At 40.1% G+C, this 27798-nt stretch overlaps 3 protein-coding genes across 5 annotated transcripts in view; 1 reads left to right on the top strand and 2 right to left on the bottom strand.

Annotated features, from left to right (window-relative positions):
- The window catches only part of PDE6H (phosphodiesterase 6H), a 179171-nt gene that overhangs the window by 42638 nt on the left and 108735 nt on the right, over nucleotides 1-27798 (bottom strand). The gene's annotated exons all lie outside the window — the stretch shown is intronic.
- Nucleotides 694-26084, top strand: ERP27 (endoplasmic reticulum protein 27). 3 transcript variants are annotated; one of them, XM_040488825.1, is made up of 7 exons: nucleotides 694-939; nucleotides 1308-1408; nucleotides 3291-3428; nucleotides 16412-16528; nucleotides 20488-20613; nucleotides 22716-22913; nucleotides 25914-26084. In XM_040488825.1, exons 1-7 carry the CDS (start codon nucleotides 846-848, stop codon nucleotides 25968-25970), a joined length of 831 nt encoding a protein of 276 aa, XP_040344759.1. In that variant the 5' UTR covers nucleotides 694-845; the 3' UTR covers nucleotides 25971-26084. The 3 variants fall into 3 exon arrangements, with proteins under 3 accessions (XP_040344759.1, XP_040344760.1, XP_040344761.1); XM_040488826.1 differs by lacking the exon at nucleotides 25914-26084 and adding an exon at nucleotides 23319-23651 and having other exon boundaries at nucleotides 735-939; XM_040488827.1 differs by lacking the exon at nucleotides 694-939 and adding an exon at nucleotides 1035-1124 and having other exon boundaries at nucleotides 25914-26083.
- The window catches only part of CUNH12orf60 (chromosome unknown C12orf60 homolog), a 129551-nt gene continuing 108756 nt past the window's right edge, over nucleotides 7004-27798 (bottom strand). Inside the window, exon 4 of the transcript XR_005794550.1 lies at nucleotides 7004-7197. The gene's annotated coding sequence lies outside the window, so the exon portion shown is untranslated. The remainder of the gene's footprint in view (nucleotides 7198-27798) is intronic.

A 27798-nucleotide genomic window follows, 5' to 3' on the forward strand; every position in this document is an offset into this window, starting at 1 on the left:
AGTTCAATTACTAATAATTCTCTCACACATTACATTTGCATCTCCGTGTTTGGGCTCTTTACATGAATGGGCTCTTTACATGAAACTCTCCTTCCACCTCTGTTGCCTGGAAAATCCTATTTACAGGGGACTCTGCTTAGGCATCCCTTGTAGGAAGAAAACCTTCACTGAACCCCACCATTGTGCTAAGTGTCCTTAAGTCTGTATTTTCATAGTATCCTAGGAGTTTCTCAATTTTTAATCACCTCCCATTTTATATTTAAATGATCTGTTTATTTGTTCATCTTTCACACTAACAATCTGGGAAAGGCTGGATCAGATCATACTTATCTTTGTATCCCTAGTACTTAGATCAATACCTGCAGAGAATATTTCCTTTTTATTTAATCTAAATGAACAGACTTGGGGTGCCTGGGTGGCTCAGTCTGTTGAGCGTCAGACTTCGGCTCAGGTCATGATCTCACAGTTTGTGGGTTCAAGCCCTGCGTCAGGCTCTGTGCTGACTGCTTGCTCAGAGCCTGGAGCCTGCTTCAGATTCTGTCTCCTTCTCTCTCTCTGCCCCTCCCCCGCTCACGCTTTGTCTCACTCTGTTTCTCAAAAATAAATTAAAAATGTAAAAAAAAAAAATTTATAAATGAACAGACTTGACTTTCTTCTGGCCGGTTATGTTCTGAGATCTTGTCACTGAACCTGGTCTTTAATCTCAGAAGTTGAAGGTTCCCATAGAACCAGCTGCAAAGTTCCCAGAACACTAACAACACTATGGCCAGTTAACTGGAGTAGGCTGCTGTGAATTGGCCTCCCATAACAGGTCCAGGGCTTGGAGCAGGAGCAGAAAAAGAAGGATGGAAGCTGACCAATGCAGATTCCTGTTTCTATTATTTCTTTTCATGTGCCAACTATCTCCAGAAGCTGCTGCAGAAGTTCAGGAATCCTCAGGTAAAAGAAAAAAGCACTTGGGTGACCATAGGGCAAAAGTATTGTGAAGGAAAGGGAATATGGTAGTGATCTGGGTGTTGTTCCTCCCGATGTAGAACATCTTCTAGGAAATGCTGGATAAAGATTTGTGTTCCATAGTAGAGACAAGAGAAGCCTAGCATTATTCTTCAGAGAGAGACCATGAGGTGAAGTCACCTTCCTTATAAAACAATAAAGCCTTGGGATGATGACAGTGCCCCTAGAGACTGTGATCTCCTTGGCCTTAGTATGGAGAGAAAAAGTATGGATACCCTCAGCATTTAGAACTGTTTCTTCTGCATGTGATACCCCAAAACCTTCTGCTTCTCCCTCTCTCTCTCTCTCTGTAGATGATCCTGGTGCTTCCCGGGAAACTGTGCAGCTCACAGATGTCCCAGCTACCATGGAATTCATTGCTGCTGCTGAGGTGGCTGTCATAGGTTTCTTCCAGGTTTGTCCAGTGACCCCATTTCTGTTCCCCCAAAGAACCGGAAACATTCTACCTCAGAGCAGACATGAGAGTCACCTGCTGGCCACTGCACTAGAAGTCAAGGGGCACAGACTTCACTTTCAGCTTATCAATCTAGACCTCTCAATTTCAAGACATTCCCAGTCTCTGAATTATGTCTTTCTCACACTTGATTCAAGACTTCTCAGTCTTGGGGTGCCTGCGTGGCTCAGTCAGTTGAGCATCCAACTGTTAGTTTTGGCTCAAGTCATGATCCCAGGGTCATGGGATCAAGCCCCTCATTGGGCTTCATCACTGAGTGTGGAGTCTTCTTGGGATTCTCTCTCTCCCCCTCTCTCTCTCTCTTTCCCTCTGTCCCTCTCTTCCCCCCATCCCCCCCAAAAAGAGTTCTGGATCTTCTCATCTATAAATGCTTTCAATGTTAAGTCAGTGTCTGGATTGCTGAGGCAGAGACCAGAGTAAACCCAACCTCTATCATCCAGGGAACACATAAGTCAATAGTTAATCTCTTTCTAAAGCCTTACCAAGTAGGTAGTCCCTCACTTGTCTTTCTCTTTGTTTGTTCCGAAATGTTGAAAAAGGATGACATTTTGAATATTTGAGGTATTAGCCTCCATCTTCCAGATTGGCTGCCTGACTGATGAAAGCAGCCATAAATCAAAGGGCACCATTCCAGCATTTTTATCTTTGTTTGAAGGTAACATCTGGTTATTCTCACAGATCAAGCCTCTACTCTTATTGCAGACCTTCTTATCTATTTCCACTAATTAGTCACCATCACCCTGTCAATTCCGTGTACACAGCTGGAAATAGCTTCAGTGAGATGCATGTGGGGAAGGAAGACAGGGGAGCATGTTTCTCAGTGATGAGAGATCTGAGCGGTAGACAGAAACGGCCACCTTCAGAAAGGCAGGGAGAGGCAAAGAAAGTGGGAATAGAGGAATTTGCAATAACTTAAACAGCCACCAGATGCCGTCCGTCATTTGATCCATGAGTAATTCCACTCTAAGGGGAATTAAAAAAGGGCAAGCCTAGATTAGCAATTGTTCATAGCCTCGGATGAACTCCACACACCCTGTCCAATTACCCCAGATGCAAGGTTAGTCAGCTTCTTTCTTTTTGCACATCTCTTCCTCCAGCCCAGAAAGATGTCAGAAAAGAATATGCTCCCTCCTGTTTATTGCCTGGAGCTGCTATGGGCAAAGGTCCTGTGACAGCAGGGAAAATGATGCCAGCTTGCTGTAGAAGGACTGGATCATCGCTTAGCTGTGGTTTCCCTGCTGTCTGCTGCAGGCCTGAGTTCTAGAGTTGGAACAACACAGAAACAGTATCTTCATGGGCAATACCTCAGGCTCAATGCAGGGGAAGAGCATTGTTCTTCCACATCCGGCACAAACTTTTGTTAATAAAACCTCTAAGTTCCATTTTAATTTCCTTTATTATTATTTATTATTTTCCTTTCAGGACCTTTGACAGTACCTATTTATTTCTGCATTCCTTCTTTCCTCCACAAACTGTTCCCAAGACATTTGCCTCCTCGGGTATATCAATGACAGTGCAGCCAAACTCCACAGGCGTCTATGATTTTGAGGCCCTTCTCTGCTAATAGACTGCAAGTTTTATGGTAAGGCCAGACAGCAGTTTCAGGCTTAGCTACAATTTTGTAGTTACCTATTAGCCCACCAAGCCTGGAAAACCCAACAATACCACTGCAAATTTAGAGGTAAATGTTGTTTCACCTGACACTAAATCAAGTCTATTATTCTTTTTATGTGAGTGAGCACGTTTCTACTCCCTATTCTATTTCTATGTGTCTCCTCTCCAAAATAATCCCTGTGGGTTTTTTCCCCCCTCTTGTTTTCAGGATTTAGAAATCCCAGCAGTGTCCCTATTCCACGGTATGGTGCAAAAGTTCCAAGCCGTGTCATTTGGAATCAGCACGGATGCTGAGGTTCTGGCCCACTACAACATCACGGGGAACACCATTTCCCTCTTCCGCCTGGTAAGTTGGGTGGGCTGCTCGAGCCTTCTTCCAGCTTTTCCTTTGGCTGTGGATTCACAAATGTGTGCAACTAGGAAGGGCTCTATGACTTTAACACTAATGATGGTGCCAGGGACCATTAGGTCAGGGACGATAATGACAAAGACGGGGGATCAACTCAAGCTTCCCAAACAGGTGCTGTCATGAGTTGGAAAGAAGACTGGACTGAGAGTCAAGAGGTAGGATTATAGCACTGCTCTGTCACTGACCAGCCATGCGACATGGGCAAGTCACTTAACAGTTTTTAGTTTCAATTCCTTCATCTATAAAATAAGAGTTTGACCATATCATCTCTAAGGTCATTTCGAGCTCTAAAATTTTATATTTTTATATCACTGGGAGTTCACTTACATTTACCAAACATGCATTAAACAATAGCTGTGTCATCTGCAAGATACGGATAATAAAAACATGTTAAATATGTCCCCTGCTTTCAATAGACCTTAAAACATAGTAGAGAATGTAATCATAATTTATAAGTATCTACAATGCAAAAAACATCACTGTGGATAAAGTATTATAATGGTTAAAAGGATAAATGCAGTGCAGGAATTCTGACAAAAAAAAAAAATGAGGAAGGAGGGGCACCTGGGTGGCTCAGTCAGTTAAGCGTCCAATTTCAGCTGAGGTCACGATCTCGCATTCACAAATTCAAACCCCACATTAAGCTCTGTGCTGACAGCTCAGATCTTGGAGCCTACTTCAGATTCTGTGTCTCCTTTTCTCTCTGCCCCTTCCCCACTTGCTCTCTGTCTCTGTGTCTCTCTCTCTCAAAAATAATAAACATTAAAAAAACTTTTTAATGAGAAACTGGACTGAACTGGAATTTAAAGGGTAGATAAAATTTGGACAAAGTACAGGAGCATTCATGTCCAAGGTGGGGAAAAAGTTAAACTTAAGAAACAATGATCAAGCCACTTTGACTGGATCTCAGGGTACAGGTTTGGAGAAAAAAAAACATAAGACAGAGAAGTTTGATTGAAACCATATTATGGAGAAACTTGAATACCAATTTAGTGGGTTTGCATTTAACTGGGTTGGCACTAGAAAACCCTTAAAGCCTTGAGATCAGGAGAGTAACATGAACAGGAATGTGTTTTTAGCAAGATGATTTTGGCAGTGATGGCTGGGATGGATTGTTAAGCAAAAACACAAGAGTTAGAGAGGACTTTGGTTAGGGTGACAAAATCAATCATGTACTGAGGGTCTGCAGTAGAGAGGTAGCAATACAAAGTGAAGAAAAGGCAGGTTCTGCTGCTGACTAAATATAAAAATTGTGGAAAGGAGGCAGTTTAAAGGCAGGGTATGTAGAAATAGTGAGGGCACACACAAAAAATAGGGTTTTCTGATGCTTTAGTTAGTTGTTGAGGTTGTATTGTTGGTGGCATATCAAGATAAAGATGTCCAGAATCCACTGGAAATGCAAAATTGGGACAAAAGATAAAGTTTTCAAGATTTCTGCACAAATGGCCTTCTCCCTCCAGCCTCCATCCTATATATTTCACTTCTCATCCACATCTCTTTTAAATGTGTTTTATATTCAGTGTCTCCAATTTTCTTTAAGCTCTTAAATACACTGCTATTTTATCTATGCTCCACACCCCCTCAAAACTGCTTTCACTGAGGTCAGCATTGCTTCCATATTTCCAAACCTAATGAACATTCTTTAGGTCTTACTTAAGTAAACATCTCTGCCATGTTTGACATTGTCGACTGTCTCTTTAACATTCTTTCTTTCCATTACTTCTAGGAGCCTACTTCTGGTCCTCTTCTGCTTTTCTTAGTCTCCTTGAGACCTTCTCTGCCTCCATCTACACTGCTTTCTGACCCAGTGCTCTTTCTAATCTGGTTTATAGAATTCACGTTCTGTAGAAGCAGAGACTATTTTGTCCATTAATTCAACCACAGAGCCCAAAAAAAGTGTCTGTCATATAGCAGGTGCTCATTAAGTGTTTGTTGAATGAATGAATGAATGAATGAGTTTTCCTTAGGTAATGCAATTCTTATTGTTTGACTATCATGAGTCTGCTGAGGATTTGAAGTGCTTTATCTCTAGCCTGGACCTCTCTCATGATTCGAATGCTTGTTGTATATAACTATTTGGATACACTCATAAGCACTACCATCCCAACATGTTCAAAACTGAATTTATCATCTGCAGCTGCTAAATTATATTTGTTCCTCTAAAACAATTGTATTGAATGGTTATGTTCATTTGGTCTAATTTTTGCCCATTGCACCTCCAATCTTATTGAATCTATATTCCCCTTCACTTTTTCTACTTTATTTCCTATTTAGTCTCTTAGCATCTTTGACATAAACAATTTCGATAGCTTCTTACTCTCCCTTTGTTACTTCATATCCAGTTTCTAGATTGGTATCACAATGCTGTATTTCAAATGGAAATTGGGCCATGGTATTGCCTTCTTAAAACCTCTTCAATATTCCCCATTTCTTACAAGATGAAAACCTGACATATTTAATGTTACATATAGTCTTTTATGACCTGGCCACTATCTGCTTCTCTCGTCCCTTTTCCAACATGCTCCTACCATAGGCTTTATCCTCTCACTTCCCAAGTATACACAGTTTGATGATACAACTCCATGATTTCACTCACACAGGCTGTTCCTCTGCCTAAAATGCCACCACCCTCAATGCCCCCTTTCACCTAGCCTCACCCAGCTAACTCCTCAGATTCCAGTGAATGAGTTCAGACATTGTATCCTACACAAAGCCTCCATGGAATCTTCAAATTGGCCCGCCTATTCCTCTATACTTTGATATCTCTGTTTATATTTATCACTTTATAGTGCGTGTCATGTATCTTTGTGTCTGTCTCACCTACTACTCCATTAGACCATGAGCAGTTCAAGGGTAGGAACCACGAATTGTTCACATTTGTTTTCCAAAGCCCACAATATGCCTCTGGTCACAAAGACCCTCAGAAGTACTTGAGAAACTGACTCACCTCCAAAAGCACATCGGAGTCCCTTCACCAGTTCTTTCCCACCTGGACAATAGTTGCAGGTGTGCATTTCACCATTGTGAAATTGGATTAAATGAAGCTCTTCCAATGAAAAGCTTTGGTAGGAAAGATGGAAAGTGAGGCTAATGCCTTTTGCGTGACTGTTGGACCACTGGTAGTAACCCTAAGATAAAAAAAATTCTAATCAGCTACATCTCCAAAAGTACTTCTCTCCCAGTTTATTTTAAGTCTCATAAAGAACTGATTTTTTTTATTTGTTTTTAATATTTATTTATTTGAGAGAGAGAGGGAGTGGGGGGAGGGGCAGAGAGAGAGGGAGACACAGAATCCGAAGCAGGCTCCAGGCTCTGAGCTGTCAGCACAGAGCCTGACTCCAGGCTCGAACCCACAAATTGTGAGATCATGACCTGAGCCGAAGCTGGACACTTAACCGACTGAGCCACCCAGGTGCCCCTCATAAAGAACTGATTTTAAAAGTCTTGGTACTAAAATAAATAAATAAATTAGTAAGTAAATGTCTTAGTACTACCAAGATACACATGTGGGAAAGAAAAAAACAAGTGCTGTTGCTTCCAATGTCTTTATAGATTTTATAACCCCTAATAGGCACATTAGCTTTGCTTACAATCTATCCTTTGTGAAGCCCCGTAGATGACTTCCCAGAGCTGTTCATGCTCCCTTAGCATCTGCTTGTTGTTTACCGCGAAGGGCAGCCCCACTCTGAATGAACTCCTGGGAACCCTGTGGATGAGATTATTGCTGTACCATACCAAAAACAAACACACCGGTTCCGCCCTACTCCACTGGCAGGTCTGGGAGAGGTTCAGCTTGTGCTGCGCCAACTTTTAGATAAACATATTTTTCTCAGTTTATACTTTCAAAAATTTGGTCCGTATTTTAACAGGATTATTATTCAGGAGTTTGGGATGACTTTTTTTTTTTTTTTTTAAAGAACATCAAGACTATGCATTTTTCAATGAGGAAATGGGAACCTGTTGCAAATTTCTTGGTCCCTACCTTCATCTTAAATGTATAGTTCATTCTGTTTGTTTTTATGTTTGTTTTTAGTACCTAATTTATCATAGACACTATGCTAGGTGTTTTTCAGTGTTCTACCATTTAATTCTTGCACAAATCTGATGCAATCATTATTATGGTCCCTGCATTATCCAGAAGGAAGCTAAAGTTCTATGAGATCAATTCAGTTGTCAAAAGTGTATAGAGTAGGGGGGCCTGGGTGGCTCAGTCGGTTAAGCGTCCACTTCGGCTCAGATCATGATCTCACAGTTCCTGAGTTTGAGCCCCACGTCAGGCTCTGTGCTGACTGCTCAGAGCCAGGATCCTGCTTCAGATTCTGTGTCTCCCTCTCTCTCTGCTCCTCCCCTGCTCATGCTCCCTCTCTCTCTGTCTCTCAAAAATAAATAAATGTTAAAATTTTTTTAAATAATTAAGGAAAAGTCTACAGAGTAAACAGACATCTGATTCATACCCAGCATAGCTGTCTCCAAATCATGCCATTTCTGTGATACGAGAGTGGCTTTCCAAAGTACTTAACCCTGACAAAAACCTTTGTTTTTACTCCTAGATTCTATCTATTCTAATGCCTCTCATGCTAAAGCCTACTTATTTAGAGCACTTGCTCCTAAACGATTCCTCAACCCCACCCCCACCCCTGCCTTTGCACTACTTAAACCCTAGCATCATCTCTCCAGATTTACTCTAGGCATTACACATTTTGGCAAAGAAATCTCAGGATTTAGACATAGAGAGTTTTCAATGGTAAGAACATATTTGGAGATAAACTGGAATAATGATAGGTGAAAACACAGTATGACTGCAATGAGTTGACAGGACTGGGTGCTTTGAAATGTTTGAGCAATAAGAAGCCAGCGACTGTTATATTCATGGAATACACCACTCTCCAAAAACAGGCAGGACAACTATATAAACGTGATCAGGAAAAATTGAACTAAGTGGAACAATAATAAGTTGTGTATGACAACTTGTTTAGTGTGTACGACAGCTTGTCTTTTGTGAGTGTGACTGTAGGGAGACCCTCCACACACTCTCAAGTGCTCTCATTGTTGCCCTAATGGAGGTATAATCCTGGGTTGAATAAACCATGAGCCTGTTCTAAAATGGAATTTCAGATATTATTTGAATGTTTATCCCGCTTTGGGTTTCTTCAATCACCTCTATTTTAAGAAATATAATTAGCCTAACTTTGACCCAATAGGATAGTAATGGAAACACAGTAAAAGCATTCTTCCATTCCTTACATGGTTATGTGCTGGCTACTTATTATACGAAAAGCACTTTCGGGCACTGGGTGGCTTAGGTCAGTTAAGCTTCTGACTTGAATTTGGGTCAGGTCATGATCTCACAGTTCATGGGATTGAGTTCCATGTTGGGTTCCATGCTGACAGTGCAGAGCCTACTGGGGATTCTCTCTCTCTGCCCCTCCTCTTCTCTCTCAGAGAGAAAGAAAGAAAGAAAGAAAGAAAGAAAGAAAGAAAGAAAGAAAGAGGAAGGAAAGAAAGAAAGAAGGAAATGAAGGGAAAAAAAAAAAAAAGGAATGCACCTTTCCAAACAAAGAGAATCAAAAGGAATGAGTGCATAAAAATAAACTAATAAATGCAGGAAGTAAGGTATGTCAAATTATTCAGTTTTTTTTCTAAAGTATAGTTTTATGAACTCTATGGCCAGCTAAATGGTTTATAAAAACAAACCCAGGGACATGAGGGATTTTGTTTAACAAATGATTTCTCAGTGTTATTCAAGATATTTAATACTGTAACTGTGGTGTAAACTAAGACAACTTTAATATACTTTATGAAGTGCTGGGTTATTAATTAAAGAAATACATAGAAATTCAAAAGAATATTGCTGAAGTACTAATGAACAGAAAAAAAAACTGATTAATCTTTTGGTATGGTAGTAGTGTCTAAAACAAAATAATCCACTTCAAATATTCTTTGGGGAGTCTCAAAATTGTATTGTAAGGGGGAAACTCTTCTGGTTTACAGTTTCTGTTTTTCTTCTGGTGCTTCTTTCTTGGGGAAGAAAAATAATATGATATCTCAAGTAAAATTCTTTCCAAACACTGGGGGAAAAAAATATATTAAAAAATCTTTCCCCAGCTCTTGGTTTCAGGATCAGATTTTCTGTCCAGGGCATTATGCAAATACTTCCCTTTACAGAGGGAGATTTCCTGTTCGAATATTGTTTCCAGGAGCCCTACACATGACGTTCCAGAGTTTATTAGCTTAAGAAAGAGTGACCCAGTCGGCCATGTTTTATTAAAAAAAGCACTACAAACTGGAGAGACTTCAGGAGAGTGGTTTTTATTAAAACTCTTTGCTACTTCGAGAATGTTATCACCACTTAACATCCTCCGCCTCCAGGATGCTGCATTCCTTAAGCCCAGAAACACCTGGAATAACTGGGCTTCCTGCTCTCCCTGTTCTGGGAAATGGGAAGGACTGCCTGGAAAAGAGCAGAGAGGGAGGGGCTTCCTGACCGCAGCACAGCTCTGTTAGGTGAGGCCCAGCCGCTAGAGTTCCTAGACAAATCATCAGGAAGTAGTCAGACATATGAAATAGTAAAAGGACCCTGATTGTGATTATAATAATGATGAGTTTGATGTTTGCAATTAGCAAAGCCTTAAGTTCGAAGGACACATGCCAGCTGGCAAAGCAGGCCTTAAGCAGCCTCAAAGATCCTGTGGGCTCATTTCTTTCTTTCCTCACTCTCAGTGCCCTGGAAAGGAGGATAAGAGAGGCTGGGCCAGGACTCCCCTTAGGAAGACTTTTCCTTTTGCTTTTATATTTCTGCCCCAAACCTTCCCCTCGGTTCCACTTTGTGAATATTAAAACAATTAAATATACAGAGAGAGAGTTCACATTTTATTTTTATTTATTTTGAGAGAGATAGAGCATGCGCAGGGGGGAGGGGCAGAGAGAGAGAAGAAGAGAGAACCCCAGCAGGCTGTGCACCAGCAGCAGCGCAGAGCCCAACTCCGGGCTCAAACTCACAAACCATGACATCGTGACCTGAGCCAAAACCAAGAGGCAGATGCTTAACCGACTGAGCACCCAGGTGCCCCGCAACTTCACATTTTAAAATATCCTATGGTTTGGGGGCGCCTGGGTGGCTCAGTCGGTTAAGCGGTTGACCTCAGCTCGGGTTATGATCTCAGGGTCCATGAGTTCAAGCCCCAGGTTGGACTCTGTGCTGACAGCTCAGAGCCTGGAGCCTGCTTTGGATTCTGTGTCTCCCTCTCTCTCTGCCCCTCCCCTGCTCATGCTCTGTCTCTCTCCGTCTAAAAAAAAAAATTAAAATATCCTATGGTTTTGATGAATTTTTTTCAAAACTCTTATTTTGAAATACATATTTTTGTACCTCAGCATTTATTTATTTCTTAAATTTGAGTTGTGCAAAACAGTCATAAAATAATTAAATCGCTATCTGAGTGAATGTCAGCACTCCTGTGCCTCAGTGCCTAATATACAACAGGCACTCAACAAATGATTCATTTGCAAATGTATTACAGGAGATATATCCAGAATTAATAATATTAACCATAGCGTGCCTTGGACTTCTTAAAGGTGCATATTACTTTTAACTAAGCAATGGGAAACCGCCTTGAACAAAAGAAGAGAAAAATATGCAACCGGGAGTCATCATGCGAAGGGCATAATGAGCAATCTTGGATTCCTAGTGTTTAATTTACCGTTAATTTACCTTTAAATGAATTCCTTCCTGCATAAACTAAAACGACACTTATCTCTGACTTTGCTGGGTTGACTCAGAGAAAGGAGCTTGGGGGGTAAAAGGATAGTTCTGATCCAGACCAAGAGCAGATTGGGTAGGACCTATATGAGAAAGCAGACATAAGGGAAAGGGGTTGAGATGTCCAAGGGTTGGTAGCTCAAGGATCTCAAAAGTGATTCAAACTATTTTAAGAAACAGAACTGTTCAGAAGCTAGCATTTGTCTGTAGGCATAGTTGCTCTGGGTGATGGAAGTATTATCTTGTGCTTTATGGACAGGAGTAGATTGGGGGAGGGGAATGGAAAACTCTGGGGATAAGAATTGACAGTATGAAGTCCTATCTTTTAATGTATCTGAGTATGGTGAAAAGGTAGCTCTAAAATGCTAATCTGGGATTACAGACTAGGTAACCAAATAATCCCTTTCACCAATAACAATTTATTTTAAAATCCAGGCAAATAGTAAAGGGGGCAAGAGTCTTTGGAGAACTAGCAAGAGAGAGAGAGAGAGAAATAACTAGACTAAGATCTAGAAGATAAAACCCCAAAAGGAAAACCCTGTATTGGGACCGCTTTTTGTCTAGGGGGCTCTTCTTGCCAGTTTTTAAAGAAGTAGTCAAGAGTCTGAGAAGTTTAACAGCTTTTTTGTGACACTCAAGGAACCTGAAAAGTAAATGTTGAAATCCAGGGCCCAGATGAGGAAGTAGGAGGAAGATTTAGTAAAACAGCCTTTGCCCCACTTTGAACCCTAAAGAACAGTACCCTAAGAACAAGGATTTACCATAAGTAAATCATCCTTCCCAAGGACTACAACAAATCATCTTAATCCCTGAAATTGGATTAGGATGATCGTATATGAATATATATATATATATATATATATATATATACACACATACCCATGCACATAGATATACACACATATACCTCTACACATATATAATTATACTTATGTATCATATATATAATCTACCCTTAGCCATGCCATAGTATAATAGCTGACTCAAAGAAACAGAGAATAATTTTATTTATTTATTTTTTTTGAAGTTTATTTATTTTTGAGACAGAGAGAGACAGAGCATGAATGCGGGAGGGTCAGAGAGAGGGAGACACAGAATCTGAAGCAGGCTCCAGGCTCTGAGCTGTCAGCACAGAGCCCGATGCGGGGCTCGAACCCATGGACTGTGAGATCATGACCTGAGCCGAAGTCAGACGCTCAACCGACTGAGCCACCCAGGCACCCCAAAAAAAGAGAATAATTTTAAATCAGAGAAGAGATTACCCTCAAAGCAACATCAAAAAGGCAATACTAAATTTCACTGATGACTTCTCAGTGGAAAGAGTGGAATGTTACATATAAAGAATTATATCTTGCAAAAACAGAAAGAAAATAATTGTGAACATAGACTTCTACCTCCAGCAAAAATAGGCTTGAAAAATAAAGCTGAAATAACGATATTTTCAGAAACCAAACTGAGAGATTATGTCGCCCAAAAGATCTGACTCATACTAAAAGGTGCTTTCTAGACAGAGGGCAAAACATCCCAGATAGAAGCTCAAAAGTACAGGAAGAAATGAAGAAATCTCACAAAAAAATATGAGATTTAAAATTATAATACACAATAATAATCATCTGTAAGCCTTGAGTGTGGGGTCAGGGTATATAGTTGGATGGAGGAAAACTGTATTAAATTGTTCTAATCTCTACATTGTCCAGGAAGAGACAAAATTGCCAGCTAAAATTAGACTCTGACAACTAAAGAATGCATGTTGTGTAGTGCATGCTGGTTATCTTCAAAAGAATGATTGTAGCTTGTGTAACTTCTAAGCCAATCAAGGGAAGGAAGGAATAATATAAAGTGCTCAATTAATTCAAAGTAGTCCAGAAATGGAAGAAAGTGGGATTTGGAACAGACAGAAACAATGGGAAATGCATATGGAAATAAATATATTAGTAATTACATTCTATAAAAAATAATGCAATGCAAAGACAAGGATTGGCAGACTGGATTAAAAAATACAACTCTGAGCTTTTTACAAAGGACATATTTTAAAACATAGGGACACATGTAAAATAGAAAGATAGATTGAAAGTAAAAGGATAGAGTCTAATACATGGCCTAAGAATATATAAGCAAATCTAACAGGGTTATAAGAAAAAATGGTTAAATTCACAATCATGTTGGAGATTTTAATACTTTTTCCCCCTAAAGTTTATTTATTTGGGGGTGGGGGAAGAACAAAGAGAGAGGGGAAGAGAAAGAATATTAAGCAGCCTGCGAATTGGCTTTCAGAGCCTGACGCAAGGCTCGAACTCAGGAACTGTGAGATCACGACCTGAGCCAAAACCAAAAGTCAGTTGCTTAACAGACTGAGCCACCCAGGCACCCCAGAGATTTTAATATTGCTCTCTCGATAAAATAAATTGGTTAAACAATTCAATAAGAATATAGAAAATCTGAATTATAAAATTAACCAAGTGAGTCATTAGTTTATACAGAATAGTATGTTAAAAAACTGCAGATTATGCATAATTTTAAGGACATATATAACACATGCAGAAGTTGACAAATGCTATAAATAAAATGTAGAAATTAAGCTACAAGGTTAATACTGATTACAAGATTAATATTGATTCATATCAATACAAGATTAAATTAAGTTCTTAAGAGCCAATAGGTTAGAGAAGAAATAAGAACAGAAATTGGAAAACATTTGGATTGAATGATAGTGAAATCTACATATAAAATTTATGGATACATTTATAGCCCTGTAAGGAGGAAGTGTGTAGATTTTAATATATATTTTAGAGAAGGATGATGATAAAAATCAAGGATCTAAGCATCCATTTTAAAGTGAGAGAAATAAGTTCCAGGTAGATCTTAGATCTATTGTGAAAGATAAAATAATAATGTTTATGGGAGATAAGAGAATTTCTTCATGACTTTGGTGCAAAGATTTTTAAACAAAACAAAACAGGGGCGCCTGGGTGGCGCAGTCGGTTAAGCGTCCGACTTCAGCCAGGTCACGATCTCGCAGTCCGGGAATTCAAGCCCCGCGTCAGGCTCTGGGCTGATGGCTCAGAGCCTGGAGCCTGTCTCGGATTCTGTGTCTCCCTCTCTCTCTGCCCCTCCCCGTTCATGCTCTGTCTCTCTCTATCCCAAAAAAAATAAATAAACGTTGAAAAAACAAAACAAAACAAAAATACACACTAGTTACCAAGGAAAATATTGATAACCTCAACCACATTGAAATTACCTTCCGTTCATGAGCAATAGCCAACAAAAGGGAAGGTCCCTGTGAAGGAAGATATGCCATACAGAAGCAACAAAAGCCTCACATAACAAAGTGTATAGAAGCATCTTCAAACCAGTGAAAGAAAGATAGACAGCTCAATAGAACAATAAGCAAATGATTTGAATTGACACTTCGTAAAAGAGGACATACAAGGGGTTACTCAGGGAAATGCAATTAAAGCCACAATAAGACATTACCACACATTCACGAGAATGAATAAAATTATAAAGGCTGGTAATACCAAGTGTTGGACAAATGGGAGCTTTCAAAAAATATAGGTGTAAGCAGAAATTATTATCTACTTTAGAAAATAGTTTGGCATTTTTCTAAATTTATTTATCCATTTTGAGAGAGAGAGAGTGTGTGTGTGTGTGTGTGTGTGAGTATGGGAAGGGCAGAGAGAGGGGGAGAAAAAGTATCCCAAGCACAGAGTCCAACATGGGGCTGGATCTATGACCATGAGATCATGACTGAGCCAAAATCAAGAGTTCGATGCTTAACCAACTGAGCCACCCAGATGCCCCAATAGCTTGGCAGTTGTTGTTAGTTGAAAATACACACACTCTCTAATGAAAAATCCCAATCCAAGGTATATGGACAACGGTTATGTCCCATGAACAAGAATGTTCACTGCAGCATTATTTTAATAATCAGCAACTGGAAATAACCTAAATATCCATCAGTGTAAAATGAGTAAGTTTTGCATATTTATACAATGGAGTATTATATGCCAAGGAAAATGAGCAAATTTCAGCTACATGTGATGACATGAATGACTATATACAGAATGTTAAGCAAAGAAATGAGATATGTGTACATAAAATATACTGTTAATTTCTATTTTCATGAAGTTTTAAAAAAGAAAACTAAACCATGGGATTAAAAAGTGCATCTTTAAGTGCATCTAAAGCTATAAAGAAAAGGATGAAAATGGCCACCGTAAAAGTCAGGTAATGGTCACCTTTGGCAAAAAAAAGAAAAGGGCAAATTATGGATTAGAAGGGAAGACAGAAGGCATCATGAGTTCTGGCAATATTCTACTTCTTTTTTTTTAATTTTTTTTTCAACGTTTATTTATTTTTGGGACAGAGAGAGACAGAGCATGAGCGGGGGAGGGGCAGAGAGAGAGGGAGACACGGAATCGGAAACAGGCTCCAGGCTCTGAGCCATCAGCCCAGAGCCCGACGCGGGGCTCGAACTCATGGACCGCGAGATCGTGACCTGGCTGAAGTCGGACGCTTAACCGACTGTGCCACCCAGGCGCCCCTGTGATAATTTTTTAAACACTGAGTTTTACATTTTATGTTTCATGCTTTTCTCTGTGTGTGCATATTATTTCACATTAAAAGGGTACATACATAAATCTGATTATGTAAATGTAAACCCTTGACTTCAGGTTCTTAGAGTGTAATCTATTTAGCTTGACTTCAAGGCCCTTCAGAAGTTTGCCCCAGCCTACCCCACTAACCTTGTCCCTCTGCTACTCATACTTAACTAGAATTACTGTTATAGTTATGACAAACTAACTGCAGCTTCCAGAACATAGGATCTCTCCTCTTTTTGTCCATTGTAAATACTGTTTTTCGAATTAAAACTCTCTCCCCATCCTCATTCATCTAACCAAATTTTAGCTATTTTTCAAGACTTACTTCCTCCTGGAAACTTCTCTGCTCTTCCTTTAGGTGACATATGGGCCCATGATTCCCCTGTGGTGACATTTCTGTATCCCACAGGACAGTGTGTTCTTTGAAAGTGGAGAATATTTCTTATTTCCCTTTATGTATTTTGAGTTTTAGTGCCTGACACGTGGTAGATAGTCCAGAAATATTTATCAATGAATAAATAAAATCAGAACAGTGACAATTTTATCCTTTTTGTGTTACCCAGGTGGATAACGAACAATTGGATTTAGAGAGCAAAGACATTGAAAGCATTGATGCCACCAAATTAAGCCGCTTCATTGAGATCAACAGCCTCCACTTGGTGACGGAGTACAACCCTGCGGTAAACAATAGTTCTTGGCTCCAGACCCTTAAGTCCCTATGTCAGGGAGGGTACTTGTCTCCATACAGAGATCTCTCCTTCCAGGAGTTTTAATCCTTTGACCAATAATAACAGTAACTGATATTAACTGAACACTCAGCTGTTTATGTTGCAAACTTTACTCCAACTCTTTAAGTTTGATAGACTTGTCCCTCCTCAACAAAGAAAGAAACAGAGTTAGAAAACTTAAACACTCATCAGACGACTAGTAAGGAAGAGAGCCAAAATGCAGAGTCAAGGTGACCGAGTCAAACACTTCTGAGCTTTGCTGTCTGAGAGTGTTCGCTAAAAGCAACTCATCTAAGCAACACTCTAGACCACACTTCTCAAACAAAATTGTAATCGATGCTGAAAATCCACTTTTCCAAAGGCATCAGGGACCAATCCACTTGCAGAATACAATTTAATAGAAAAGTTAAATATTAAAAAATAAAGCCCACTGATCACATACTTGGATGTTACAGCAATGTAAAATTTCTACAAAAGTTTTTAAAACTTCGTTCTACCTCCTTGTGGACCTGTAACTAACAATTCTTGGTCTGGCACCCCCTACACATGCCTAGACCCTCATGGTGACGTAGCTTTCTTTCTAGGTTTATCTTCTTATGGAGTTGCACACTGCATGCCACCTGGGTGAAGGCATCAGCCCACCCGTTCCGATCATCTTCTGGTCGTCTAACATTCTACAGCGTACACAGTGAATTAATTACCTTCTATGTCCTGTCTTTTCTCTTCCCTGGTGTAGAACATAAGGTGATAGCATATTAATTTCCAGTGATCTCATCAGTTCTGAAATGCTGTGCATTCTCTAATAACAGTACTTTAGAGCACATCATGGTTTTTAGAACTCACAAAGCCAATTCACACCCATTTTCTCACTTAATGTTCACATTGATTTTTTGAAGCCAAAGAGAGAAAATTACTATGCCCATTTTATCAAGGAGCACATTTAAGATCCAAGTGACTTATTCAAGGTCACCAAGTCAGAAAGGTAGAACTGAAGGCAGAAATTTTAACTCCTTATGGATTAGCTCATATTGTCTACTCCCATTTCACAGGAAAGAAAAGAGAGTTCAGAAAAGAGAAGTTCCTCAAGGCCATATGACTAGCAATTTGAGCTTCCGAAACAGCTCTCTGCACTTGTCCCTGCTTTTTTTTTTTTTTTTCATGGCTAGTCTGACAGAATCCTGTGGTTTTTCCATTGCCCCACACAGCCTTCAATAGGAAACACCCCTTTTCCTGTTGACTAAATTCCTGTCCATCTTTCACACCACGTTTGTCTTCATAGAGTGGTGACTCCATTTCCACCTCTGTTAAGATTCCAAACACACGCACCCCAGGGGTATTGGCAGCAATAATCAAAAAGGCAGTTTTCTCCTAGACATCATCATTCTCATGATTATATTTGTAGAGGTCAGGAGTGCTTGTGGGAAAAGAAAAGATGATCTTAGAGTCCCTAGGTTCTGCAGGCTAACTAAACAAGGACTGGCCTTCCTGAGTTCTTATGCCTAGTTCATCTCTTATCTTATAAAGTAATGACATATTACTTTAAATTCCACACTAGTAGTGAAGGCAAATCACATCAAGAAGAAATTAGGTAAGAATTTCTTTAGAAAAGCAAGTTCACCTTGTGTTGTGACTTCTACATTTCCCAAAGGTGATATTTTTCTCATTTGGAGACCTGCCTCCTCTACTATAGCTATTTCTCATCTGCTGTTGATGCAGAGGTTTGCACCAGTAACAATGAGGAGGCAGAAACTCACAATCATGTATTAAGCCAGCTGTATACGTTTAATGCCCACACTTGATACTTAGCTTCAAGGTGGAAAATCAGACTGTCTGTTAAGATTAAATTAATCACTTCTGATATACCCAAGACAGCTGGGTATACCCAAAAAGTAAGACAGCTGTACTTTTTGACTCTTTAGCTTTGATTTCTTGACTTCCCCAAAATTATTCTCCAACTCAGCTCTAGGAGGATACATGCATGCTTTAAGTTTAGGTAGCAGGATCTAGTAAAACAAGAGACTCTTATTTAACATCCAATCTCCCAAATTTAAAATCTAAGAACTGGCTTTAAACTCCAGGTAGAGGGGCACCTGGGTGGCTCAGCTGGTCAAGCAACCTTCAGGTCATGATCCCAGGGTCATGGGATTAAGCCCTGTGTCAGGTTCCATCCTAAGTGTGGAGCCTGCTTAAGATTCTCTCTCTCTCCTTCTGCCCCTTCCCCCTGCTCATTCTCTCTCTCTCTCTAAAATATAAATTAATTAATTCCAGGAAGAAAGTTTTGGAAAAGAGCTCATTGAACACTCCTTGCCTACTTGGCCAATACTGCTGGAAAATCTCTACAGAGTAGTGTGTAGCTTCCAGAAGAATCCGACCTAGCTGGCTCCCGTTCTCAGCATCCTGGGACTCTGTCTTACAGTTCATTCATCCACCATACTCTCGCTTCCTGTACACATGCTAGTTTTATAGAAATGCTTTCTGTATTTAAGCAAGAGAGGTGAAAAGGGATAGGATTTATTTAAAAGAGACTCTGGAGCACGGTTTCAGGAAAAGAAAGAAAAAAAAAAAGTGAAGAGAGCCAGTGCCATAGTTTCATGCTCTCTCTGGCTCATGGCTGTACTACTCCCATCCGTCACTGATAACTTCATGGGAAATCACCATCTCTAATCAGCAAAAAAGGGCCAATGCTTCTGGCCTCCTGAAGAGCTTATCTTATTGCTGAGGTTTCAGGCAAATGGCTTTCATTTGAGTTGGTTTAGATGGGGTTTTGCAATTAACTATGTATAAGGCAGGACAACCTGATGGTTAAGAGCATGGACTCTGGGGTGCCTGAGTGGCTCAGTTGGTTGAGCTTCTGACTCTTGTTTTGGCTCAGGTTATGATCCCAGAGTCGCGGGATGAAGCCCTGTGTTCAGGCTCCACACTGAGCATGCAGCTGCTTAAGTTCTCTCCCCAACTCCCCCTCCCACTGCCCCTCTCCTCTCCTCTTGCTTTCTATCTCTCTAAAAAATTAAAAAATAAAGAGCATGGACTCTGGAGCCAGACTGCCTGGTGTGAATCCCAGTCCACAATTTATGTAACTTTGGGAGAGTTTATGCCTTAATTCCCTCATGTATAAAACTGAAACTTTGAGGATCAAGTTGGTTATTATATGTAAAGACCTGGAAACAGTGTCCAGCAGATAATAAGCATTCAAAAGTGTATCTGACTGCTCTTGCGACATGGAAAGGGACTGAGAAGAAGTAACTGATAAGTTACATGATATATTCGTTGTCTATTGATGTATAACAGATTACCCCAAAATTTATCAGCTTTTTTAAACAGTAAAGTTTGATTATCTCACACGGTTTCTGTGGGTTAACAATTTGGGAGAGGCTAGGCGAGGTGCTTTTGATCTGGGGGTTCTTGTGAGATTGTAGTCATTGGTCAGAGAGGTAGTCAGTCATCTGAGGGTTGGACTAGGGCTATAGGATCTGCTTCATATAGCCGGCAAGTCAGTGCTGGCTATTAGTAGAAGACCTTCATTGTGTGCTGTGTGAATCTCTTCAGAAGGCTACTTGTGTGTCCAACGCTGGGACTGGCTTTCCCCAGCATGAGTGATAGAAGAGAGAAGGCAGATGCCCCTATGTTTTTGATGACTTAACCTTGGAAGTCACACTCTGTCATTTCTGCAATATCCCAATGGTTGCTCAGTTCAGCCTTTTTCATCATGGATGACAGGGATCTACACAGTTGCATGACTGCCCAAGGGGAGACTTATGGAGGGCCGAGATGGAGGCTAGTTATCATTTGTGTTATGGGTGGATAGTTCTCATTTATATTTCAGCCTACCTATTTACTGGGTTGCCACTAATGGTTTGTTGTTGTTGTTCCTTGTCTATTCCATTTAACTATAATACACTTCAATTTGCCAGACTGCGATTGGCCTATTTAATAGCATGATTCAGATTCATCTTCTACTGATGATGAACAAGGCCTCCCCAGAGTATGAGGAAAGCATGCACAGATTCCAAAATGCTGCCAAGCTCTTCCAGGGGAAGGTAAGTCTGGAATGGCAGATACCCTTTTGAATACTCAGTACTAGGACACTAAAAAAGGCAGATGGGTCCAGGGAGGTTAGATAAATAGGGAAAGTGAGTATGATTAAGAGATCATGAATTAAGAACTGGGACATAATAAGTCACATTACTCCTTTTTAAAATTAAAGATGTTGCGATTGGGGCGCCTGGGTGGCTCGGTCGGTTAAGCATCCGACTTTGGCTCAGGTCATGATCTTGCGGTCCGTGAGTTCGAGCCCCGCGTCGGGCTCTGTGCTGACAGCTCAGAGCCTGGAGCCTGTTTCAGATTCTGTGTGTCTCTCTCTCTGACCCTCCCCCATTCATGCTCTGTCTCTCTCTGTCTCAAAAATAAATAAACGTTAAAAAAAATTTTTTTAAATAAATAAATAAAAATAAAGATGTTGCGATTGCTGTATTAGGTATTTACCCAAAAGATACAAAAATACAGATTAATAGGGGTACATGCACCCTAATGTTTATAGCAGCATTAACTACAATAACCAACCTATGGAGAGAGCCCAAATGTCCATCGACTGATCAATGGATAAAGGAAATGTGAATTTATATATATATATGTGTGTGTGTGTGTGTGTGTGTATAATGGAATGTTAGTCATCAAAAAGAATGAAATCTTGTCACTTGCAATGATGTGGATGGAGCTAGAATGTATTATGCTAAGTGAAATAAGTCAGTCAAAAAAAGACAAATACCATATGATTTCACTCATATGTGGAATTTAAGAAACAAAACAGATGGATATATGGGAAGGAAGGAATAAAAGAGACGACAGGGAAACAAACCACAAAAGACTCTTAATGATAGAGAACAAACTATGGGTTGCCAGAGTGAGGTGGGTGGGAGGTGGGCTAGATGGGTGGTGAGTACTAAAGAGGGCACTTGTGATGAGCACTGGGTGTTGTATGTAAGTGGTGAATCACTGAATTCTACTCCTGAAAAACAAAAACAAACAAACAACAAACAAACAAACAACAAACAAAGAAGGCTGATGAATGAGTTTCCTAAAAATAAAAAAATTAAAACTTAAAAAAGGTACAAATATTTTCAATATGAATAAAATGAAGCAATAAAGATAAACTTTTTTGCTTGCAAATTCAAAAAAAATAAATTAAATTAAGTTAAAGATGTATTTCATACTATTAAAGACCTATATAACCAAATCTTCCCTTGGTGGTAAGTCTATTTTTTTTCTGTATTGAAAAGTGAAGAAAATAGAGACCCAAAGATGCTGAAAATAAAAATCACTTTTTAGTCACAATTTATTTATTCTCTGCCATTGCCTCTTAAAGTTTTAAACTCAGGACTTATTTCCCATATAAAGCACCTATCATACCTGGGGCCTACTAGATGTCCCATAAATGTTTATTTCTGTCCCCTCTCTACTTTGTACAGTTCTGTTTGGTATGACTGAAATAGTAAAACTTCAACCACTTCAAGGCTACTGCATTAAACTAGAGACATTTTCAATACTGACATCTGTCTGGTAGTAACATAAGTTGACTTTCTGGTGGTTGTTTCCCTAACACTGGCAGTTTTCAGTGTTTCTAAATGTAGACGATCCTCTAACAAGAATATTCTAAATATTTCTACTTTGGGTAGAAGGTTTGATTTAATAATATAAAATAGTTGACATTTATCAAGCATTTATCATATGTTAAAAACTGTACTGAAAATACTAGATGGATCCTCTCATTTAATCTCCCCCAACAAAAGCCTATCTTGCCGATGAGAACACTGAGCCTCAGAAAGGCTGAGTAATGTGTCAAAGTCACACAGCTAGAAAGTACTAGACACAAAACTTAAAATGTATCATCTGCTTTTAACCATTAGGCTATCCTTGCTTATTTAGCTAATCACTAAAGTTGCTTCCAATTCTCTGTCCTTAAAATTAAATAAACTTGATCAAAGGGGTAAAATACCAAAGCAGTGAAATATAAGAAGTAATCCATTCAATTGGATGGCACAGACCATAAGTTCAATCAGTATAACCTGCAACAATCGTGAAAAGTCTCTTTCTCTTCCGGACCTCAGATAGATGTTTCCCTTTCAAACCTCTCCAACTGCAGATTCTCTTTATTCTGGTGGACAGTGGTGTGAAGGCCAATGGGAAGGTGATCTCATTTTTCAAACTAAAGGAGTCTCAACTGCCCGCTTTGGCAATTTACCGGACTCTAGATGAGGAGTGGGATACACTACCCAGAGCGGAAGTTTCAGTGGAGAATGTGCAGAACTTTTGTGATGGATTCCTGGGAGGGAAGCGGCTGGTAAGTGGGAGACTTCAGGAAGAGCAAGTTGAGTGTTACTCTCTGTGTCTTCTCATTTCCTGTTGAATAAAAATTCTTTAAGCTCTACTGGATTCGACTAAGAGCAAAAGTACAGGAGGATATGGTGGACAGGATCAGGAGGCTTGTTAGGATAGAATCGTGAGAATAGAACTACACGTGCATCTTTGGAAGATGTCTTGCACATGCAAAGGAGCTGAATTTGGGGTTTTACCATTCTGTTTGCATTATTAATGGGAAATAAATAAGATTCCCATATATAAGAGTTCGTGAAATAAAAATTAAAGATGGATTTAGGTCTTCCAGGAGTAATTATATAACTCATTTTGCTAATCTCTCAAAACCAAGAGCCCCAAATCTAAATAATAGTGTTGTGATGTTTTTCAGAGAGAAAATCATGAATCAGAAGAAAAGACTCCAAAGGTGGAACTCTGAGCTCTCCCTGATACTCCCGCATACTACTAAGAATTTACACGATATAACAAAAGGGCAACTCAAACTTCAGAGATGCTAACCAACAGGATGAACAGGCCTTAAACACACACACACACACACACACACACACACACACACACCCCTCCATTTTGTTCCTTAAAATCTCATTTACTCTCCTTATCCTTTCTTTTAAATTGTCTACACTCTCTCACTACCCATCTGATCTTCTTCTACGCATTCATACTGTGTAGTCCCATACACGGCAACACACATCACTGAATGGAGCGTTTAAGAGAAATATTGTGATATTTCTTTGAAGGAGAGGCATTCCTGGAGGGAGGATATTCTGATTTGTCATTTAATATTGAATCTTTACACTGCACAGGACGTACATGCAACATAGTTTCTACTCTTTAGTGGTTGTTTAAGGGTTGAAACTCTACCTTCCTCATGAGCACATGTCCCTCTCTAACTCCCAGCCGAGAACAAAAGGAAGGTTTAAACACCTTTGCGGAACTGCGTTTTTGCCGGGGTCAACCGGTGTTTCCAAGTCTCTAAACTCAGCAGAAACAGACTATGTAAAAACTCTATGCTTGTGTAGCGTTCCTAACTCCCCATGTAAATCAACAACCGCATAATAAATAAAAAGCAATAATGTTATAGGAAAAGACTGGCATCTCTTTGCAGGCCAAACCTTTTGTAAATACCCAGATGCCCAATTAAGCAGTAGGCACCTCACCCTTCGGTGTCCACTGTTTAGCGTCCGGCCATGAGCCACTAATGTGTTATTGTTAACTTGGTGGGTGGGATGGAGAGTGGGTAGAGACCATCCTCCATGAGGATTGGTATAAATGTGGCAAAAGAGCTAGGAGTCGAATTATGTAAAAGGTTGGGGAATAGGTAAGGAGGGGGGTACTTGGCTCTGGCGGGGGGGGGGGGTGTTGGGGCTGACTAGGAGCGGATTATTGCAGGTAAAGTGTTCAATCCAGCCCATGTGAAACAGAGGGAGAGTTTGGCTGAGTGTCTCTGGCCTACAGGCTGTTTCTGTCAACACACAGATGCTACATTGTTCCCAGGAGGCCCTTGGCTCAGAAGGAAAGGGCCTAAGTGCCGAAGAGTTGAAAAACCACAGTGTGCACCTTAAGGATTGGTCCAAGTACGGAACAGGGAGTGAAAGACTTAGTTGTTTCTTTCTGTGGGGAAAACTCCACAGCCTCTGAGCTGGGAGTGGACAGCTGGCAAGGACGCTGTGAAAGCAGCAGTGTATGGCATGCTCCCTCAGCAACATGAGACTGAAGGATTGTGAGGAGGCCGTCCAGTTCAGCCACGGGGAAGAAACCACCCCGTCTTCTCTCTCGAGGCTAAAATATATTCCTAGGGTAGGCACATCCCAGAAGCCTCTCTTTGATCCTGTAAACCAGAGCTCTTGACGTCTACAGTCAGGAAATTCTTCCTGATACTCAGCTGAAATCCTCTGGCCACACGAACCCGTTACTTCTTACCTGCAGTCCATGGAAATTCTTAATAGCTGCCGATCACCATCTCCAAGTGGCACCCCCAATTCTTACTGGGTGTTCTTAACCTCCTTATCCAGTCTTGTTTTCTCCCTACCTACAATCCAACTCTTCAGCTAATTTGCTTTATTTCCAAGTCACTTAATTGGCTTTATTATTTTTCCCTCTTCCCTCTTTCTCACATTTCCTTCTTTTTTTGCTTAAAAAATAGCAGATTCCAAACCACTGTGAGAATCTGGTGAATGTCAAAAGATAAATTCCCATGAATTCACCCAATATTCCACATTGGTCAACACTGACCGCATCTTTATAGTGCATTTTGCTGCTTGATGACATGCGACAGAAATTTTATTATATATTGTCTTTTAATGCTTATCTTTTATCTTTATTGTATTGAATTGTTCCTTCAGTTTATGGTTTTCCAGAACTGGGAGAGATTTTTGCCTGTCTGTTTCACAGCCAATCTGGTTTTTGTAGCTGTGGCAACTCATGACCAAAGAAGGGAACTCTTTCAGAAAGAAGAAATTTTTAAAATTTCTCATTCATTCATTAAATACAAGACTTAGTATTATAAAGTTCTACAGTTTCTAGATCTTCTCTGTCTTTGGATAATATCTTCCTAAGACTCTGCATTCTTTCCCCAAGGTCATGTTATTGTTGAAACATCTAGATATATGTTAGCTACTTTTCATGATGGACTCATTCTTTAGCCCTAGCTGGCAAGAAATTGCCATACTTTCGTTTAAAGTTTGAAGGAAGTGGTGATGTCACACAATAGAACTTTGTAAAAGGATACTAGAAGATAGAAGACTTTGATAGAAGAAGTAGAGAAACAGGGCATGACTGAAGGAATGCCAGGAAAATTGGTGTGTGAGTCTCATGTCTTCTGTGTATGGGACTCTGTGACCTTGGAAAACCCTATCTTTAAATTTCAGTTCATTGAGGGCAATACAATAATTCACAGGATTTTTTGAGACCCCAAGCTGATAATACATATGAGGTAAAGTGTGTCATTGCTTTTGCTTTTTAACAGAATGCTATGCTGCCTTCTCTGGATAACAGCTATTTCTCCAATCATCTGAACTTTTAAAAAAGGAGAGACTTCCTTCGGAGTCTTAAAAGAATTAGCACGGGAGGCCTCACACTTGAGATTAGAGAAGTATTTGAAATAACTATTTTAAAACATAGATTCGGGGAGCACCTGGGTGGCTCAGTCAGTTAAGCATCCGACTCTTAGTTCCAGCTCAGGTCATGATCTCACGGTTCCTTGAGTTCGAACCCCACATCGGGTTCTGTACTGACAGTGTGGAGCCTGCTTGGGATTCTTTCTCCCTCCCTCTCTGTCTCAAAATAAATAAATAAATAAAATTAAATAAATAAATAAATAAATAATCAAATGTAGGTTTTATTGTTGCTCAGGCATGGTGAAGCCAACAGACCAGGAGGCAACTGACATTGAAAAGATAGTTTGTTATGGTTTCCAAGAGGGGGGAACATGCCATACCATGGGGAAGGACCAGGGTTGGTCAGGAGGCAGAGGGACCAAGGGGAAAATATAAGCAATAGCCTTTATTGTGCTTTGTGTGGGAAGGAACAGTCAAGGCCAGGTAAGCAGGCTTAAGATTGGCTGCTTTGAATAATGTCATCTGTCCCTAGCTGTCCGGAACCTGGTCCTGAGGTGATGAGAGCAGGTGAATAGTGGATCAGAGTGTGAAAGCCCAGTGAGAGTTCAGTTAAAGCAGGTTTAGGAGGGTATGGTCTCTGGCTTGGTTGGTTTGCATATGAAAGACAGCCCTGGGTGAGTTGTTCACCATCTCTGCGAATTAGCTAGCCTTATGAGGAGCAGTCTCTCCAGGGTCAGCAAGGCCCCAGACGTCACATCAAAACATCAGAAGCACATGGTTAACACAATACTCTCACATTCATCTGTCATAGGACTCCTCTCCCAACTCACCTAGTTTGGTCCTGCTACAAGGGAAGGCATGTTTTTTTTTCTTTCAGGCCCCTGTTTATACATGTTTACCTTGAGTGGATGGGGGCAGGGTGGGTGCTAAGTGGTGTATTGTGAGGGAGCAGTTTATTGATTCATAGTCTCATCCAGCTATTTAAATACTTACTAACCAAGTATAAGTGTGCCAAGCAAAATTGCTTCCTAAGAGAGAAAAGTTAGCTGTACAATAGGGACGTTTCAGTTATAGTAACAACAGGTAGCAGGGAGGCCATCAGACTGACTGTAGGTCATGGCCAGGAGAGGGAGGAGAAGGAGAAGGACAGGAGACTGGCAATAAACCAAGAAGTCTCAATGTTAAGGGAAGAGTAGCCACAAAGAAAAATAGTCTGCCGCAAAAGGGAAGAGGCTCATCATGGACAAACTATTTCACAATGCGTTTGGAACGAGCCCTATTTATTTATTTTACCTTTCTGAAAGTATCTGGTTTTCTAAGCAAAGAAAAATAAAACAGGGAGTGGGATGTATCTGACCCATGCTCCTAATTACAGTACTTTTACATTTCTAGAGCCTAGAAAAAGGAAGAACTTAATTAAAAACCTGTTTTGAGTTTTGAACCTTTGGAGAAAAAGTACTCTAGAAATCAAACAAACGAATTTTAAAATTCTACCCCTGTAAATTTGAAGGGGAGTCCCCACCCTTCAAATCATTTCCACAATAGCCCAGTGTCTCCCTCTTTTCTTTCCATTCTGTCATTGTTTCCATGGGCTTGACAGTGAAATTCCTGAGTTACACCAGGAGTGAAGGTAAGGAGGGGACAGTGAAGGGCGAAGGAGTTAAGTTACTTCTATAGGTTATGAAAAGTGTGGAATCCAAACTTGAATGCTTCATTATCCAAACAGTGAGTTACACTAGTCTTTTTTTTTAATTGAAGAACAATTGACATAAAATATTGTATTAGTTTTGGGTA

Source organism: Herpailurus yagouaroundi, unplaced genomic scaffold, assembly GCF_014898765.1.
Source record: "Herpailurus yagouaroundi ecotype Mexico unplaced genomic scaffold, PumYag 166, whole genome shotgun sequence".
Taxonomy (NCBI): Eukaryota; Metazoa; Chordata; class Mammalia; order Carnivora; family Felidae; genus Herpailurus; species Herpailurus yagouaroundi.